Genomic DNA, 18,506 nt, shown 5'->3' with positions numbered 1-18,506 from the left:
AGACTGCACCATTGCTCTCCAGCTGTGCAACAAGAGGGAAACTCCATCTCAAAAAAAATAAAAATAAAATAAACATCCAGAAAGACAGCGTGGTCAGTCAAGAGGTGGCCTGACTCAAACTCTGAAGGTGGCAGGGGAGGGAGCCATGCAGGCCCGAGTGGTTGTGGGTGAACAAAGAGAGGGAGTTGACAGTGGAAGGAGATATGGAAGCATGGTCTTTGTCAGATACCAGGTCCAGCTCTCAATCTTTCTGTCCTGCCCTATGTCTACCACACAAAATGACACCAAGAGCACATGACCTGAGCAAGTGCCCCCACTTCTCCAAGGCGGGGGCCATAGCCTGCTCACTCCTGGGCACCCAGCATGCAACGTGTGCTGCAAAAGTGTTGCTTCATTAGATGGTTGCTGAATGACTGAATAAATGAATGTGTGCGGCTCTGGATGTCCCCCAGAACAGGACCAGGGATAGAGGCCCAGAGGCTGTGGCTTTGGTCTGGGTGGGGATAGGGCTGGCAAAGGGTTGGGAACTCGCAGTAATTCACTCAGAAGGAGAGACAGAAGGAGTGGGCAGTTGACAGCAGGAGTGGCCCCCAACAACTTCTTGTAGCAGAAAAATCCGTTAACAACGATGAACTAGATGCAATCACACACACTACGATCACTGAGTGAGGAATTCAGACAGGCAAAGGAGAGACAGCAGAGCCGCTACCAGCGATGGCAGCATGAACCCTCGGACACCGGGCTCCTCTCTGCAATGCCCTGTCTGGCCCCTGCCAGCTTGGCTCAACCACACAGTGAAAAGATTAGCAGCACTGGAAAGAAACGGATGGAACTGTGAGGTAGCCGGAAGCCAGGGACTAAGCCTTATGATTCAGGTGCCTAGACCAGGCCCCTTGGGGTCGGTCAGAGCATCATGACCCTAGGACTAAGTCAATCCATGAGCTAACCAATCCCAGCGTTGTCCCCAGAAGAACATGTGCCAGGGACGAAAAAAATCACGCAAATGCAAAGAAAACCGAGTGAAACCTCTAGAAACTAAACCAACAGTAACTCTAGTACTGCAGCGATTTCTGTGCAGATGGGAGAGGCAAGGTGGCATGGAGGATCCCCAGTGAGGAGCCAGAGCTGGGACTGAAGTGGGGCCAGGATGTGGCACCTGCCTGACATGGCTCATACACAGGAATGGTAGTGCTGCACCCAGGGAGGGGAAGAAGTCCCCTACGCATCACTGGGTGGGGACTGATGACATCGTGGCTGCTGCATCTGTACAGGGGTTATTACACAGCAGCTAAAAGGGTGACCAGGATCCACGAGGACATGTGGGAGAAGAGCCAGGAAAGATATAAGGTATGGATGGAATGTCCTGCCTCTATTTCTGACCAAAAAAAGGGGGTAAAGGCTGGACACAGTGGCTCATGCCTATAATCCCAGCACTTTGGGAGGCCAAGAGGGGAGGATCACTTGAGTCCAAGAGTTCGAGGAGATGAGCCTGGGCAACATGGCAAAACCCCATCTCTCCAAAAATAACAAATTTAGCTGAGCGTGGTCGTGCACACCTGTAGTCCCAGCTACTAGGGAGGCTGAGGTAAGAGGATTGCTTGAGCCCGTGAGCTGCAGTGAGCCCTGATCATACCACTTCTCTCTGGCCTGGGTGACAGAGTGAGCCCCTGTCTCAAAAAAAAGAGAAAAAAAGAGGCCACTGTGGTGGCTCATGCCTGTAATCCCAGCACTTTGGGAGGTGAGGCGGGTGGATCACGAGGTCAGGAATTCAAGACCAGCCTGACCAACGTGGTGAAACCCCATCTCTACTAACAGTACAAAAATTAGCTGGGTGTGATGGTGTATGCCTGTAATCCCAGCTACTCGGGAGGCTGAGGCACGAGAATCGCTTGCACCCAGGAGGCGGAGGTTGCAGTGAGCCGAGATCATGCCACTGCACTCCAGCCTGGCGACAGAGTAAGACTCCATCTCAAAAAAAAAAAAAAAAAGAAAGAAAGAAAGAAAAAAAAAATGGGTAGAGGGCTAGAGTTTCTGTTCTTAGAGTATCTCTGGAAGGAAACAAAAAACTGGTTACAGCATCCCCTATGGGACAGGGTTGAGAGTCAAATTACTTTTTTTTTTGAGATGGAGTCTCGCTCTATCGCCCAGGCTGGAGTTGCAGTGGCACGATCAGGTCACTGCAACCTCTGCCTCCTGGGTTTAATCAATTCTTCTGCCTCAGCCTACTGAGTAGCTTGAATTACAGGTGCCTGTCACCACGTCTGGCTAACTTTTGTATTTTTAGTAGAGACAGGGTTTCACCATGTTGGCCAGGCTAGTCTTGAACTCCTGACCTCAAGTGATCCACCCACTTAGGCCTCCCAAAGTGTTGGGATTACAGACGTGAACTACTGCGCCTGGTCATTTTTTTTTTGGTTAAAAACCAGGCTCATTTGACTCCCAAGCCCCAAGCTACGCCAGGGTGCCTTTTCCAACATTCGAGGGTCCCTCTGCTTCGCCACTTTTCGTGACTGTGGTGGCCCCTGGGGAGTGCCCACCTGTGTGTCTGTCACCTGAGGCCTTGAAGGCCAGATGGCCTGCTGGGAGCTGGGACTGGGGCCTGGTGACCTGGGAGCCTGGGGAGGGTCCAGGGAAGATCCGACTCCCTCACCCACCCCTCTCCCTTCACTTACATGGCACTGGCCGTATAGCTGGCATCGCCGCCCTCCACATACTGCACCTGGCTGGAGTACACGTGTGGGACGGGCACCTGCTGGAGCTGCTGCACCTGGGGCAGAGGAAGGGCACGTGGAGGGTCAGGCGTGGGCCAGCTCCTACAGTTCTGCCTCTAAAGGGCTGGTGTCCACCCAGGCTATCCCTGACGCCCAGCTCCCGGACCCCAAGGGTGGCTTCCGGACTCTCAACAAAACACCCTGGAGGAGGCCAGGGCTGGGGATCAGGAAGAGCTGTGTCAGAAGGAGAAGCCGGGACTCTCGGCTTCGACTGGGGACAGCAAGGGTGGGGCCTGACGGGCAGAGGAGGGGACCCGAGACGGGTCCTGCAGTGGGCTTGAAGGTTGGATCCCAGGCACCGGCACAAGACTATCGCTGGAGCCAGAGCCTGGAGCTACAGAAAGGGCCTCAGAGGCGGGGCCTGGAAACAGGACACAGGATGTGAGGGGCGGAGCCTGGGGCCTCGGTTGGTGGGACTGAACCTGGAATCACTGGCAGGGCCTTAGGGGCGGGGCCTGAGTCCCCCAACCTCCATCCCCCCACCCTTGTCTGTAGGGGCGGAGCTGGGACCTGGACTGGGCTTGGGTGGGGAGTCAGAGGCGGGTCCCCAGACCGACCCGTCGGGCGGAGGTGGGGTCTACAGGGCTTGCGGGGCCTGGTGGGCGGCCCAGACCGGGCGCCCCTGCCCCCGCCCGCCCGCTGCCCCCCGCCCGTGCGTCCGCCACCTACTTTGAGGGCCGTGGCGGCCGTGCCGAACACTAGCACCTGGGGGATTCTCTGGATCCTGACCCTCTGGTCGGGGCTGGCTCGGGCCGGGAGCCGGGGCAGTGGCTCGAAGACCACTTTCTGCTGCGGCAGGAGCAGGTGTGGGGGCAGCACTCCCACCAGCTCCACCCACTGCTCGGCGCCCGGCTCGTAATGGGGCGGCGGCGGTTCGGGGCTGCCTAGCTGCGGGGCCTCGCCGCTGCACGCGGGCGGCCGGGGCGGCGGCTCCGGCGGCGGCGTGGGCCGGGGATCTCGCTGCTCTGCCTTCCTAGCGGGAAACTGACTGCCTGAGCTCTGGAGGACAAACAGAGACACTGGGGGGTCAACGGGGGCGGCCGCGGGTGGGGCTCCAGGCCTCCACCCACCGGGTTGCTGAGCGCGCACGCAGCCACCCGAGGGAAGATCCCCGCCGCCCGGGGTCTCGAAGAGGGGTTAGAACTGACCCAGGGCCACGCAAGAAAGAAGCGGGATTTGAATCCAGATCTCTCTTAGCAAAACCTGGACCCTGAGCTGCCAGGGGGCCAGGAAAGAGGAAGGATCTAGGGCAGGGTCTGCAGCTCACTGAGGCTTCCCTCCCTGCGGCCTCAGGGGCCTGCACGCCCCAGCCCCAGCCCGGGACCAGCCCCTTTGCCCCTGGGGTAGGAGGAGGAGACACACACCTCTTGAGCCACGTGGACTGGCTGGAGGCCCTGCACGGTCAGCGGCTGCACCGGGCCGGCTTTGGGAGCTTGTGGAGTGGCCTGGACCACAGACCTCTGGGAGGGAAAAGGCAACGTTAAGATGAGGATGGCAACGATGGCCGTCAACCCACCCAGCCCCTGCACGGGCGAGCTTCTGAAAGCTCACAGCACACCATAAGCAAGAGGCCGCCGTTTTCCAGCCAAGCGAGGAGGGTGCTGGATCCATTACTAATGGGCACCTACTAACAGGGGCAAAGTGAGGCTCCCAGGAAGTGGCAGGGATGAGTTGAACCTGGGACTAACTGTGGGGTCTCTGCTCTCCGCCCTCTCTCCCTACAGGCCCCTGAAGCTGTGCCAAGAACCCGCAGGCAAGGCCTTGGGTTATCTTTCGTCCCCACCCCGCCCCGCCATGTCAACTGTCTGCCCTGTTCTGTGCTGTGGTGGGGATGCAGGGATTATCCTAGGGGTGCAGAGCCAGGGACGGAGGCTGGCGGAAGACGGTGCTGAGTGGAGAAGCTGGGGCCTGGACCCAGGTCTGGAGGTTTGGGGGGCTCTAGCGCCGGGCAGGGGAGTATCTGTGAATTCTCTGGGACAGAGTTTCTGTTTACACTTGGGAAAGGGTCTATGGATTTCATCTGTTTTCAAGGGGCTGGGAACCCCTCAACTTCGTTGGTAACAACCAGGTGGCACACAGTCCCAGTGTCTTAACCTGCGCCGGCTCAGGGCTCTGCCTCCTTGCAGAGGCTGGCTGTGGATTTGGGCGCTGGGTCCCCTCCCTGAAACCCTGCCCAGAAGGAGCCAGGATGTGGCCTCGGGGCTTCCTTCAGGCAAATGGGCCCAAAGAGGCTCAGGTGGTTTCTCCAAGTGGTTCCCCTGGCCCACTATGCCCCAGTCTCCTTCCAGGAGGTCCAATTTCCTCCTCCCCACAGCTCCCCCATCCTCCAGCCCCAGGATGCTGAGGCTGGAAACAGGGAGAGATGCTTATTAAAGGCCAGGGTGGCAGGCCGGGGCTGGACCCACGTGGGCTGGGCTCTAATAGGCCAGAGGCACAGCCATGAGGGGCTGCAGAGGCTGCCTGGCTGGTACCCCTGGCCCGAGCCGCTGCCCGCCTTGGCCTGGCACCTCTTGGGTGACGGGGACACTCTGCTGGACGCCGTGGACCTGCAGCTGCTGTGGCACCGTGCCCGTGGGGGCCCCAGCCGTCTTGCTGGAAGAGCTGTTGGCCTGCACTGGCGACTGCTGTAAGGGAAGGAGACACAGGAGTGCCACTGGGGTGGGCTCACACTCCCTCTGGGACACCCGGGCCCTCACACACACCCTTCTCAGGAGAGCTGTCTGGGGAGGGTGGCAGCCTGTGGGGACCTATCCCAACCACCCAGGCTGCTGACTGTGTCCCATGCATCCAAATGCCTACTCCTTGCAATGGCCCCAGTCAACTCCTGGCAACGATGGGGGTTTAACCCTCCCCAGCAAGGTTGGTTGATGGTGGGTGGTGCCTCCGGCACCCCTGACGCTCTCCAGGGGCTGATCCTCAAAGGTTATAGCAATGACAGCAGCCTGTGGTGTGATATTGGGCCAACTCCCACCAGACACTGCACTGAGTGCTTTGAATGTACTCATTGGAATCTCACGGCACTCCCACTTTCCAATGGAGGGGCAGAGGGGAAGGGACAAGCCCCAGGTCACATGGCTGTAGGCGGTGAGGCACAGGGCTAAGCCCAGGCAGGCTGGCCATGGAGCCCTGTGTCTGCTCTGAGCCCCGCTGTGCCTCAGGCTGTAATGCCCACCGCAAGCTGAGGGTGGTTGATACCATCAGTTGTTTGACACAGAGAAAACTGGGGGCTCAGAAGGCTCAAAGGGGCCGGGCGCGGTGGCTCACGCCTGTAATCCCAGCACTTTGGGAGGCTGAGGTGGGCAGATCACCTGAGGTCAGGAGCTCAAGACTAGCCTGGCCAACATGGTGAAACCCCATCTCTACTAAAAATACAAAGATTAGCCAGGCATGGTGGCGCACGCCTGTAATCCCAGCTACTCGGGAGGCTGAGGCAGGAGAATCGCTTGAACCCGGGAGCTGGAGGTTGCAGTGAGCTGAGATTGAGCCACTGCACTCCAGACTGGGGGACAGAGCGAGATTCTGTCTCAAAAATGAAACAAAGCTCAGACGCCTGCCCAGAGTCCCACATGAGAAAGCGGCCGGGCCAGTCATCTGACCCCGAGCTCCTGATGCAGACAGCATCCACAGCCTGGCTTCAACACCTCATTGATGGTGGGGTCCCCAGAATCTACCCTGTGGTCCGAGGCTTCCTGGAAGAGACTGTCCCACCATCCGGAGGGAAAAGGAACCCGCTTTGTTTCTCGAATGCAGTTCCCTGAGCTGGAGCTGCCAGGGCCATCTCAACCTAGGAAATCACCTGGGGGCAGGTGCTCCCAGAGCAGAGCTCCACGGCCGCTTAGCTCAGAGCTGGCAGATCCAGGAATTGGGCAGCTAAGCCACCCTACCTGGGGTCAAGAAGGGCGTCGCACTGGGAGTGAAGAGGGAAGCAGGACTTTGGAGGAGCAAGTAGGCTTGGCGGGGGGGCAGGGAGCCCCAAATATACTATAGGGATACATTGCTGACCTGGGGAGACATCCGGGGGAGGGCGGCCGACAGGACCACCACTTACCTCTGGGGGTGAGTGCACCTGCTGGGTACCGTGGACCGTCAGGGAGACCTGGCCACCTTTGCTGCCTGGGGCTGCGCTCTGCACCACCAGACGCTGCGTGGGAAGAGCCTGGAGCCAGGGAGGGAGAGGGAAGGCAGATCACTGATGACAGCACCGAGCATCTGCGCAGTGCCAGGTGACATTCTAGTGCTTCATGCCTGTTAGCTCACAGAATCGCCCTGACAGCCCTGATGAAGCTCAGCTACTGCCCCCGCTTCGCAGAGGGTGACACCACGGCTCAGGACGGCAAAGGCGCTTATCTGAGGTCCTAGAGCCAGGAAGTGGCAGAGCTGGAGTTGTTGTCAGGCCACGTGGAATGTGCTGTCATCCTTAAAACCCAACAGTACTAGGCTGGGTGTGGTGGCTCACACCTGTAATCCCAGCACTTTGGGAGGCCGAGGCAGGCGGATAACCTGAGGTCAGGAGTTCGAGACCAGCCTGACCAACATGGTGAACTCTCGTTTCTACTAATAATACAAAAATTAGCGGGGCATGGAGACGCATGCCTGTAGTCCCAGCTACTCAGGAGGCTGAGGCACAAGAATTGCTTGAACCTGGGAGGCAGAGGTTGCAGCGAGCCGAGACTGAGCCATTGCAAAACCCAACAGTACTTTGTCCAGTTCTGTGCTGATCAGTCAGAAACGGGTGAGCCTGGCACCTCATGTGCAGCCTTCTGGGGCACAGACCACCCTGTGCTGGCTATGGATTCCTGACTCGAAACCTGGCCTTGGGTTCTCTGCTTCAGGACACCAGGCTGGACCCATAAATCATCTTCCCAACTATACATCCTATTCTCTCTGCTGAGATGGCTCCTGCAGCTCCTCTGTCCCTGATGGCCCCTGCCTGATAGTCTCACCCTGGGGAGGTGACTGCCCAGAGCCAGGAGGTAGGGCAGCCCCTGGATGGGGCATCTTCCTCCGATCCTCACCAGATCCCGGTTTGCCACAGGGGGTTGGTCCTCCACCCTGAGGGAGCCTTCCAGGGTGGGGGCCAGGTGCAGCAGCCTTACCTGCTGGGGCACTTGGATATTGGTCAGCTGGAGGGGCGACACGTGGCCTGGCTTGGCCTGCACACTCGTCTGGACCAGCAGCCGCTGTGGAGACAAGGCAGGAGGAGCTGAGCTGCCGCTCTCCCCAGGGAGGCCTGGTGCGGTTGGGTGGCGGGCGGCTGCTGTGCACATCTTGATAAGAACAGGTGAGCAGACGGCTCCAGCAGGAAGCAGGGAGGGGAGGCGAGGCCCCCAAGGCCGCAACCTGCACTGCCCCCCTCACAGGCCCTCCCCCACCCCCTGGGAGGGCCACAACCTACCTGCTGGGTGCCCTGCACCTGCTGAACCACCTGAGTAGGAACACCGGTCTGGCTGGCGGTGGAGCCGGGGCTGGCCTCCGACACCGTCTCGCTGGCCCGCATGGCACCTTCTGTGGGGAGGGGCCACCAGGTCAGCTCTTCCTGCTGTCCCCGCCCCCAGCCTAAGCCTGAGCCCACCTGGAGGGGAAGATGCAGCCTGAAGCCAACCCCCAGCAAGGTCAGGCCCCTCCAAGTCCTGCTTACCCCCAGCCAGCCCTGACTGCACCCATCAGGGGCCCACGCAGCAGAGTGGGCTGGGGCCTGCAGGACCCAGGATCCTTAATACCTGAAAGCAGCCCTCATCAGCTTTCCTCATCCTGAAGCCAGACCAGATAGGGTGACTGAAGAGCTATGATGCTCAAGACCCAGAAGGCTGGACCCTTCCCAGCAGACAGGACTTGTGGACGGGCAGGGAACTGACTGTCCACTCCAGGATCCTGGCAGTGCTGGAAGGGCCAAGGCGCTGGGGCCACGTTCTCTGGGGTGACCCCTGGCTTCCCAGGAGTGGAAGCTGCTCGGAGGAGTGGTCCCTGGAAGGTCTTGCTAGCCTGTGGCCCAGTCCTCCCTCCCTGACCCTCTGTCCTCAGTGGGGTGGGGACCACAAGGGGCTTGGAGTGGGGGAGGCAGGTACTCACGCTGACAGGCAGCTGAGAAGAGGCAATCATAGAACATGGTGCTCGTCCCCCACCGCCCCACCCGCCCCCTGTCCGTCTGTCCATCCAGGGGGGCCTGCCTGGTCCTCTTTGCTCCTTGCCCGCCTCTATAGAACAGCAGGGTGTGCAGGTGGCTTTATACCCGCAACCTTGGGGCGCTAATCCCCCCGGTGGCTGCGGAGAGCCTGCCTGCCCTCTTGGGAAAACAGTCCCCTCCCCAGCAGAGCAGGGCCTTCGCGGGGCTCGGGCAGCGCTACAGGCTGAGGAGGGACGTTGGTACCCGGAGACGCTATCGGGCAGGCACAGGTCAAATTTCACGCACATCTTGCTAAGTGATTAGCAGCGGTGCTGGCGGTAGAGGCAAGCATCCCCAAGAGGCGCTGGCTAGAAGACCCTCACCCCAGCTGGGACGCCATCCATCCCATCCCCTCCATGTGACCTGGTTTACCCCCGGCAGCTCCAGAGGCCGAGGTGGGGCTAGGGGTGGACATGTACCTGCCCTTCCTCCACTGCCAAGGAGCCAAGGTCCCAGGCCCATTTTTCTTGTGGATTTAGAGGGGTTTATCCAACCCCCGGCAGGACTGAAGGGCCACGGGCAAGGAGTTATCACTGCAGATGCTAGTGTTGCTTCTGGCACACTAGGTGTTATGTTAGACTCTGGACAGCCAGAGACAGTAAGAGCTTTTTTGTTTTTTGAGACAGGGTTTCGCTCTGTCACCCAGGCTGGAGTGCAGTAGCATGATCTTGGCTCACTGCAACCTCTGTCCCCTGGGGTTCAAGCAATTATCCTGCCTCAGCCTCCCAAATAGCTGGGACTACAGGTATGCACCACCATGTCCAGCTAATTTTTGTATTTTTAGTAGAGATGGGGGTCTCACTATATTGCCCAGGCTGGTCTCGAACTCTTGGACTCAAGCATGTCCACCTGCTTCTGTCTCCCGAAGTGCTGGAATTATAGGCGTGAGCCACTGTGCCCGGCTGATGTTAAGAGCTCTCTATTTTTTTTTTTTTTTTTGAGACAGGGTCTCACAGTCGCCCAGGCTGGAGTGCAGTGGCGCAATCTCGGCTCACTGAAATCTCCGCCTCCCGGTTCAAGTGATTCTTCTGCCTCAGCCCACTGAGTAGCTAGGACTACAGGCACCCGCCACCACACCCAGCTAATTTTTGTGGTTTTAGTAGAGACGGGGTTTTGCCATGTTGGCCAGGCTGCTCTTGAACTCCTAGCTTCAAGTGATCCGCCCACCTCGGTCTTTCAAAGTGCTGGGAATGGCCGGGCGCGGTGGCTCAAGCCTGTAATCCCAGCACTTTGGGAGGCCGAGACGGGTGGATCACAAGGTCAGGAGATCAAGACCATCCTGGCTAACACGGTGAAACCCCGTCTCTACTAAAAAATACAAAAAACTAGCTGGGCGAGGTGGCGGGCGCCTGTAGTCCCAGCTACTCGGGAGGCTGAGGCAGGAGAATGGCGTAAACCCGGGAGGCGGAGCTTGTAGTGAGCTGAGATCCGGCCACTGCACTCCAGCCCGGGCGACAGAGCGAGACTCTGTCTCAAAAAAAAAAAAAAAAAAAAAAAAAAAACAGAAACAAAGTGCTGGGATTACAGGCGTGAGCAACTGCGCCCAGCTGACAGTAAGAGCTTTTATTACCCATTTTCAGACAAGGCAACAGAGACCAGAAGCAAGGACGTGATCTGTCCAAGGTCAAATGCACCATCCACCGTGCAGGCCATGACACAGGTTCCCCTCTGGGCCCACACAAACCTCATACCACACATGGAACCTGGAGTCACTGGTTCTGCCTGGGGTGAGCCCCAAGGGCAGGGATGTGTGGACTTGGGTATATGGGCACAGGAAGGAAAGTAAGCAAGCCGGGGGTCTACGGGGACCCAGGTATCCAGACTTGGTCTCAGGTGTCCAGGCAGGGCACAGGAAGGAGAGGGGCCTGGACAGGACAGGAGGGTTGCCCAGGGCAGATGCAAAGGCCAAGTCAAGGACAGAGGGCATGGGTGTGTGTTGGGGGCGGGGGTTGCAAGATGTGGGAGGAGGTGTCGGGGGAGGCCTCTGCGTGGCCACATGTGGGCTGTGGGGCATTTGGTGAATCCCAGGCCTGCCTGACCAGCTGCCCGTGCAGCCAATTCCACAGGCCCCTATGTTTTGCTGAATTTTCCCTGGTATCTTTAGGCTTTCCTGGGCCATAAGGGAGGAGGCCCTCACTGAGAGGGCCCCTCCTGAGAGAAACCCGAGACAGCCCCAAGTCACGTGACCAGCCCTGCACACCTGGGTCCGTGGGGCCCAAGGACTCAGGCCCAGCCTAAGCGATAGTGTCTCACCCAGGAAGCTCAAGGTGGGCAGGGAGTGGTGGTCTGGCCCTCACCACCTCCGGAGCTCAGGGACTGGTCCCTGAGCAGGACCCACAGCAGGAGGAGGCCTGGGGACCTGCTGGGACCAGGTGGCTATCTCCAGGAAGCAGCCTTGCCTGTCTCCTGCCTCTGGGGTAGCCCTCAAGGCTGGGACCCCGTGCCTGCCAACCCAGGAGGGCACCAGGGGATGCGCCATGAGGCTGAACAGGTGAGCCTGAGCGACTTGTGCGGATGAGGGCTTCCTGTGCAGCTGTCCCTGTCTGCCTACGGCCGGGGCAGGCCCCTCCACTGCTGGGTTTGGCCCTCTCTGTGTTTCAGGGAAGGGAAGCCAGGAGGGGAAGTGGGGGGTGGCACTGAGTCTGCGAGTGAGCGTCTGCATCTATCTGCCGGAGATCGCCACACTGGGCATGTGCAGGAGGCCAGGGAGGCTCCCACTGTCTCAGGAAACGGCGGCCGATTTCCTGTCCCTGAATCTGACACATCAACGTCTCTGAGCAGTGGAATGACTCTGACAAGTGGGCACCCGTCCTCCCCGAGCCCCGCACTTCCCCATCTAGACCTACTCAAACCTTAAATGAGCTACTTGGGGGAGCCCAGGGGAGGCCCGAGAGGCTGGGCTCCTGGCATCCACCGTGGGGGCCTGGCCCCCTTCCCCACGGACAAATGAGGCCACCTGATTCTCTGCCTCCTGCCCCAGGGGCTCCTGGAGGGGCCCCTGCTGCCCCCAGTGTCCTCTGTCCTGTGTCTGCTCCAACCTCAGTTTCCCCATCTGTGCTTGAGAATGCTGACAAACACCCTCCACTTCCCTGTCTGGACACAACTCTTCTTGGACCCCCCAAACCCCAAGTGAGAGAGAAGCGGGGAAGAAGGGCTGGACTCGGCCCCTCCTTCAGGGCAGCCCCGTTCTCTGTAGGCCAGCTCGTTTTCACCTTCCCGGGAGTGGCTGCCAGAGCCCACAGCACGCTCCTTCCGCCTTGGGTTCTGGGAGAGTCTGATGGCCTCTGAGAACAGGGATTTATGGATCTAGTATTGTTCCTGACAAGGGAAACTTGATCTTCCTTCCTACCACCTCCAAAGTCACCTTTAGGCAGGGCAGGCGTGGACTGGGGCTGGGTGAGCTGTGTCTGGTGTTGGTGTCGGCTGGCGTCCAGCCCCAGGCTCCAAGTCTGGGTCCAGGCCCCTCCCTTCCTCTTCCCTGCCGACTCCCTGGGTCTCTGGTCAGCTCCGATTGCTCCTGGCTTGGGAGAAGTCCCAGGTGCCTTATGACAGCCTTCACCGGTGTCAGTTACTCCCGCTTCCCCGGCGCTCACGCGGCCCCGGCCACCCTTAGATGAGGAGGTACGCTAACCTGGCAGAGGGTCAGGGAGGAAGGCTGGGGAATGACTGCAAGGGGTGGGGGAGGGGACAGCTGGCAGGGCACAAGCCAACCTCCTCTTCCTCAGAACAAATCCAGGAAGCACTGCCCAGTGACCCTTCTGGGGACAGGCTGGCAACTGCCAGAATGTGGATGGCAGGGAAATGAAATTCCCTGGGACCACTGTGAAAGGCGACTAAGCCACCGCCTGACCAAGTGAGCCCCAGAGAATTCTGGGGACAGCAGGGTTGCTGCAGCCTGCCCTCCTGGGTACAGAGTACCCTCCTGGGAGCACTACCAAGATGGGGGAGACAGGTCACCTCCCCGTGCCCCACAGCTACTTAGAGTCCTGCCTGGCTCTGTCTGACCCAAAGACCATGCCTTGCTCTTGACTTCTTGCTCTTTGTACAATGGCGCGATCTCGGCTCGCTGCAACCTCCACCTCCCGGGTTCAAGCGATTCTCCTGCCTCAGCCTCCCCAGTAGCTGGTACTACAGGCACACGCCAACACACCCGGCTAATTTTTGTATTTTTATTAGAGACAGGGTTTCACCATGTTGGCCAGGCTGGTCTTGAACTCCTGACCTCAGGTGATCTGCCTGCCTCAGCTTCCCAAAGTGCGGGGACTTGGTCTTTTTTTTTTTTTAATTTTTTTTATTTTATTTTTTTTTTTTGAGACGGAGTCTCGCTCTGTCGCCCAGGCTGGAGTGCAGTGGCGCGATCTCGGCTCACTGCAAGCTCCGCCTCCCGGGTTCACGACATTCTCCCGCCTCAGCCTCCGAGTAGCTGGGGCTACAGGTGCCCGCCACCACGCCCGGCTAGTTTTTTGTATTTTTAGTAGAGATGGGGTTTCACCATGTTAGCCAGGATGGTCTTGATCTCCTGACCTCGTGATCCACCCGTCTCGGCCTCCCAAAGTGCTGGGATTACAGGCTTGAGCCACCACACCCAGCCGACTTGGTCTTGACTTTGAAGCACCAGGGCCTCCCTGGGGGAGTGTGGGAAGAGCTGGAGAAGCCAAGGCCAAGAGTGGAAGGACTTGGGGAGTGGTGGAGCCCGGTGCTGTGTGCCCACTCCAGACCCTGGCTCTAGGGAGCCTGGACCCTGAAGCAGGTAAGACCCACACCTAGGGCGTGGATCAGGACCCATCGGACACCCTGGGGTCCAAGCGGAGTCATCCACTGGTGACATGCAAGGCCTCTTGCAAACAGTCAGCCATGCAGGAGCTGACAGGACATGATGGCTGTGCTAGGTGCTCCTCTAGGCTGTTCTGGGTCAGGCTGGTGCTCCTTAGTCATTCCACAGAGACTGAGCACTGACAAAGCCCTGCCTGCAGGTGGGCACCCCCACCCTCCCATTATCATAACTTCAAGTGGTGATAAGTGTTAAGAAGACCAGCGGGCCGCAGTGGTTCATGCCTATAATCCCAGCACTTTGGGAGGCCAAGGCAGGCAGATTACTTGAGGTAGGGAGTTCGAGACCAGCCTGGCCAACATGGCAAAATGCCATCTCTACCAAAAAATACAAAAATTAGCCTGGCGTGGTGGTGTCCCCTGTAATCCCAGCTACTCAGGAGGCTGAGGCAGAAGAATCGCTTGAACCCGGGAGGCGGAGGTTGCAGTGAACCGAGATTGCACCACTGCATCCAGCCTGGGTGACAGAGTGAGACTGTCTCAAAAACAAACAAACAAGAAGACAGAGAGTGAGCAGTGGGGGCAGGAGCAGGGAGGTGTGGGAGTCAGAAGGGTGGTGTCTGAGCAGAGACCTGAGGGAGACAAGAGGCAAGCTCCCAGAGGGTCTGGGGCAGGGAGTGCTCCTGGCAGAGGGTACCGAGAGTGCAAAAGTCAGGAGGCAGGACTGAGCCTGGCGGATTTGTGGAGCTGTAGGAAGGCCAGAGGGGCTGGACCAGGTATGTGAGGGGATAGGTGGAAGTAGGCAAGGCTGCAAGGCTGGCAGGAAGGGGCTTGGCATTTGCTAGTAGGGGCACAGGGTATGTGGAACTTTTTTTATTTTTGAGACGGAGTTTCACTCTTGTTGCCCAGGCTGGAGTGCAGTGGCACAATCTTGGCTCACTGCAACCTCCACCTCCCAGGTTCAAGCGGTTCTCCTGCCTCGACCTCCCAAGTAGCTGGGATTACGGTGCCTGCCACCATGCCCAGCTTATATATATTTATATATATACACACACACACACACACACACACACACACATATATATATAGAGAGAGAGAGAGTGTGTGTGTGTGTGTGTAGCTTTTAAAGCTCTTTTTTGTCAGGTATCAGGGGGAGGAGCCTGCTCTCCTAGAGTGAGAAAGCCTAGCCTGGGGTTTCTCAAAGAGGGCCCATGGAACCACCTGGCTTGGAGCCATCAGGGTTGAGCTAGGATGTGACGGGACCTAATGGGCAGTTGTGAACCAACTCCCTCTGGCTGCTGGGAGGGGTCAGACTGTGAGGGCAGAAGCTGGACCAGGATTGGGGTCGTAGAAGTGGAAGAGGCGGGTAGGTTCTGGAAGAGTTTAGGAGGTAGAGCCAAGAGGTCTTACTCAAGGAGGAGGAGGACAGAAATAAGACTGACAGTGGGCCTGGGAGGATGAGAAAGTCTTGAAGGAGAAAAGATATGAAGAGGGGAAAATGCAGAATTCAATTTGGCTGCACTGTCCTGCAGCGAGTTCAACACCAAGTGGATGAGTCAAGAGTGGCTGGATGTGGGGTCCTGGGGTTCCGGGTTGCAGCCCAGGCTGGAGACCTCGGTGTGGGCATTGAGAGCTGGGACACAGGATGAGGCCATTGTGAAAGGAGAACTACAGGAGATAAGAGAGGTTCCCAGGCCTGAGTCTGGGGCTCCCCCTCCTTTGCCGACAAGGTCAGGGAGATGAGGAGAAGCAGCAGAGGGGACCACGGAGGGGCTGCAGGGGGATGGGCGGAGACCAGGGCAGAGGGCTCCTGGAGGCCTCACAGGAGGGGATCTTTGGGAAAAAGGGGGCCAGCTGCAGGAGGTCCAGGAGCTGGAGGTTCCTGGATAAAATGGGGGCTTGGCTGGGCGCGGTGGCTCACACTTGTAATTCCGGCACTTTGGGAGGCTGAAGTGGGAGGATTGTTTGAAGCCAGGAGTTCAAGACCAGCCTGGGCAACATAGTGAGACTGTCGCTACAAAAAAATTAAAAGATTAGGCTAGGCGTGGTGGCTCACGTCTGTAATCCCAGCACTTTAGGAGGCCAAGGCAGGCGGATCACGAGGTCAGGAGATCGAGACCATCCTGGCTAACACAGTGAAACCCTGTCTCTGCTAAAAATACAAAAAATTAGCTGGGCATGGTGGCGGGCGCCTGTAGTCCCAGCTACTTGGGAGGCTGAGGCAGGAGAATGGCATGAACCCGGGAGGCAGAGCTTGCAGTGAGCTGAGATTGCGCCACTGTACTCCAGCCTGGGTGACAGAACGAGACTTTCTTTCAAAAAAAAGATTAGCTGGGCGTGGTGGCACATGCCTATAGTCCCAGCTACTTGGGAGGCTAAGGTGAGAGTATCACTGAGCCCAGGAGTTGGAGGTTACAGTGAGCCATGATTGCACCATTGCACTCCAGCCTGGGTGACAGAGCAAGACCCTGTCTCAAAAAATAAATACATAAAAAATAAACAAAATGGGTGCTCTTCCACCTTGATGGGTGGATGGGAAGATCTGCAAGAGGGGGATTAAGTCATGCGGAAGGGACTAGAAGGAGCAATGGCAGAAGTGTATCCTGGATATGGGCGATGCTGCTTAATCCAAGGAGAAGGCAGAGGTGGTGGGTGCAGATGCACCCAAGGAGTTGGGCGGGAGAAGGGGTCCCTGTGGTTGCCTGATGGTACTCTGTCCCCAGTAAGGTTGCCTGCAGGGTCAGGAACCAGGAGCATAGTATGAGACAGAGGTGATGGAGGTGAAGGCGGGGTAGAGGGAGAATGGGTTTCTTGGAGAATGAAGTTCACTGTTAAAGAAATGTTGCAGGCCGGGCGCGGTGGCTCAAGCCTGTAATCCCAGCACTTTGGGAGGCCGAGACGGGAGGATCACGAGGTCAGGAGATCGAGACCATCCTGGTCTACACTGTGAAACCCCGTCTCTACTAAAAAATACAAAAAACTAGCCGGGCGAGGTGGCGGGCGCCTGTAGTCCCAGCTACTCGGGAGGCTGAGGCAGGAGAATGGCGTGAACCTGGGAGGCGGAGCTTGCAGTGAGCTGAGATTGGGCCACTGCACTCCAGCCTGGGCGACAGAGCGAGACTCCGTCTCAAAAAAAAAAAAAGAAATGTTGCAAGATTTCTGAGCAGTGCTGAGAACACACCAGAGGCTCACCAGTCTGCAGCCCGACCTCAGCCAGGGCAGGGCTGTGTCTACACAGGCAGGAGGGCACTAAGTGTGGCGCTCATGGGGACATCACTCCGTCCATACAGTAAAGAATCACTGGCCGGGCGCGGTGGCTCAAGCCTGTAATCCCAGCACTTTGGGAGGCCGAGACGGGCGGATCACGAGGTCAGGAGATCGAGACCATCCTGGCTAACACGGTGAAACCCCGTCTCTACTAAAAATACAAAAAAAAACTAGCCGGGCGAGGTGGCGGGCGCCTGTAGTCCCAGCTACTCGGGAGGCTGAGGCAGGAGAATGGCGTAAACCCGGGAGGCGGAGCTTGCAGTGAGCTGAGATCCGGCCACTGCACTCCAGCCCCGGCGACAGAGCGAGACTCCGCCTCAAAAAAAAAAAAAAAAAAAAAAAAAGAATCACTGCCGTGAGTCCCTGCATGTCCCCATCCCAAACCTCTCCCAGAGACCCTGGACCCCCCATGTAGACACTGCCAGAAGCCTCTGGGACACTGCCCAGGGTCCCAGCCCCATCTGCTCTGTTCCACGACGGGGCCAATTGCTACACTTTTCGTTATTTTTTTTTTTTTTTTGAGAAGGATTCTTGCTCTGTCACCCAGGCTGGAGGGCAGTGGCGCGATCTCAGCTCACTGCAACCTCTGCCTCCTGGGTTCAAGTGATTTTTCCTGCCTCAGCCTCCTGAGTAGCTGGGATTACAGGCTCGCGCCACCACACCCAGCTAATTTTTATATTTTAGTAGAGCCGGGGTTTCATCATGTTGGCCAGGCTGGTCTCGAACTCCTGACCTCAAGTGATCCGCCCATCTCAGCCTCCCAAAGTGCTGGGATTACAGACGTGCGCCACTGCACTTGGCGAACTGCTACATATTTTGATGACTCTTTATGACCTTATGGTCCCCAATCACATCTTCACCCACCCCTTCCATAGCCCCTCAGGATGCCCTGATGGTCTCACCCCTTCCAGTCCCATTCTGAGAAGGACCAGAGCCAGCTGTGATCCAGGCTCCCACTGAGGCCTCCATCCTCCACAGAGCACATTAAAAACACATTAGCTGGGCACAGTGGCAGGGGCCTGTAGTCCCAGCTACTCACGAGGCTGAGGCAAGAGAATCGCTTGAGCCCAAGAGTTCGAGGTCAGTCTGGACAGTATAGCAAGACCCCATCTCTAAACCAAAAAAACACACAAATCTAGCCCAATGCTCAGGCTGTGCTGCCATTCCCATCAGAGCACTGAGTCAGTCGAGACAGAGACCCAGCCCTCAGGCAGACCCTAAACCAGCCAAAACATCATCACTACGTTTACTGTGGGAAATGCTCAGAGGGCAACAGGTCTGTCTAAGATGGCCTGCTCTCAACGCAGGTCCTGTGTGCCTTAGCCTATGTCATGAGAAAGAAAAGCAAAAACAAAGAAAAGGGCCAGTGCCTGGATCCTGCCCAAAACAACAGTGTGGCTCCTCTAGGAAGGGGAGGTGACATGTACAGGCCCCCCACAGCTGACCTCCCTGAAGTGCCCACTCGAGGCCACCCTGGCTATTAGACCCTCGCATGTGTCCCCTGAGAGCGAGGAGCTATGATGATTCCATCACAA

At 58.0% G+C, this 18,506-nt stretch overlaps 1 protein-coding gene across 3 annotated transcripts in view; it reads right to left on the bottom strand.

The window, feature by feature from the left end:
- The window catches only part of RFX1 (regulatory factor X1), a 46,725-nt gene that overhangs the window by 14,297 nt on the left and 13,922 nt on the right, over positions 1 to 18,506 (bottom strand). The window contains exons 3-8 of one of the 3 annotated variants that reach the window (XM_010361591.2): positions 8,167 to 8,276; positions 7,868 to 7,951; positions 6,820 to 6,927; positions 5,279 to 5,395; positions 4,136 to 4,231; positions 2,673 to 2,767 (exon numbers count right to left, since the gene is read on the bottom strand). In XM_010361591.2, coding sequence (XP_010359893.1) covers positions 2,673 to 2,767; positions 4,136 to 4,231; positions 5,279 to 5,395; positions 6,820 to 6,927; positions 7,868 to 7,951; positions 8,167 to 8,276 — 610 coding nt within the window. Of the gene's footprint in view, positions 1 to 2,672; positions 2,768 to 3,440; positions 3,645 to 4,135; positions 4,232 to 5,278; positions 5,396 to 6,819; positions 6,928 to 7,867; positions 7,952 to 8,166; positions 8,277 to 18,506 lie in introns of those variants that run through there. The other 2 variants (XM_030935393.1, XM_030935394.1) reach the window with 2 other exon arrangements.

This window comes from Rhinopithecus roxellana, chromosome 8, assembly GCF_007565055.1.
Source record: "Rhinopithecus roxellana isolate Shanxi Qingling chromosome 8, ASM756505v1, whole genome shotgun sequence".
NCBI lineage: Eukaryota > Metazoa > Chordata > Mammalia > Primates > Cercopithecidae > Rhinopithecus > Rhinopithecus roxellana.
This window is presented reverse-complemented; position numbering and strand designations above follow the sequence as displayed.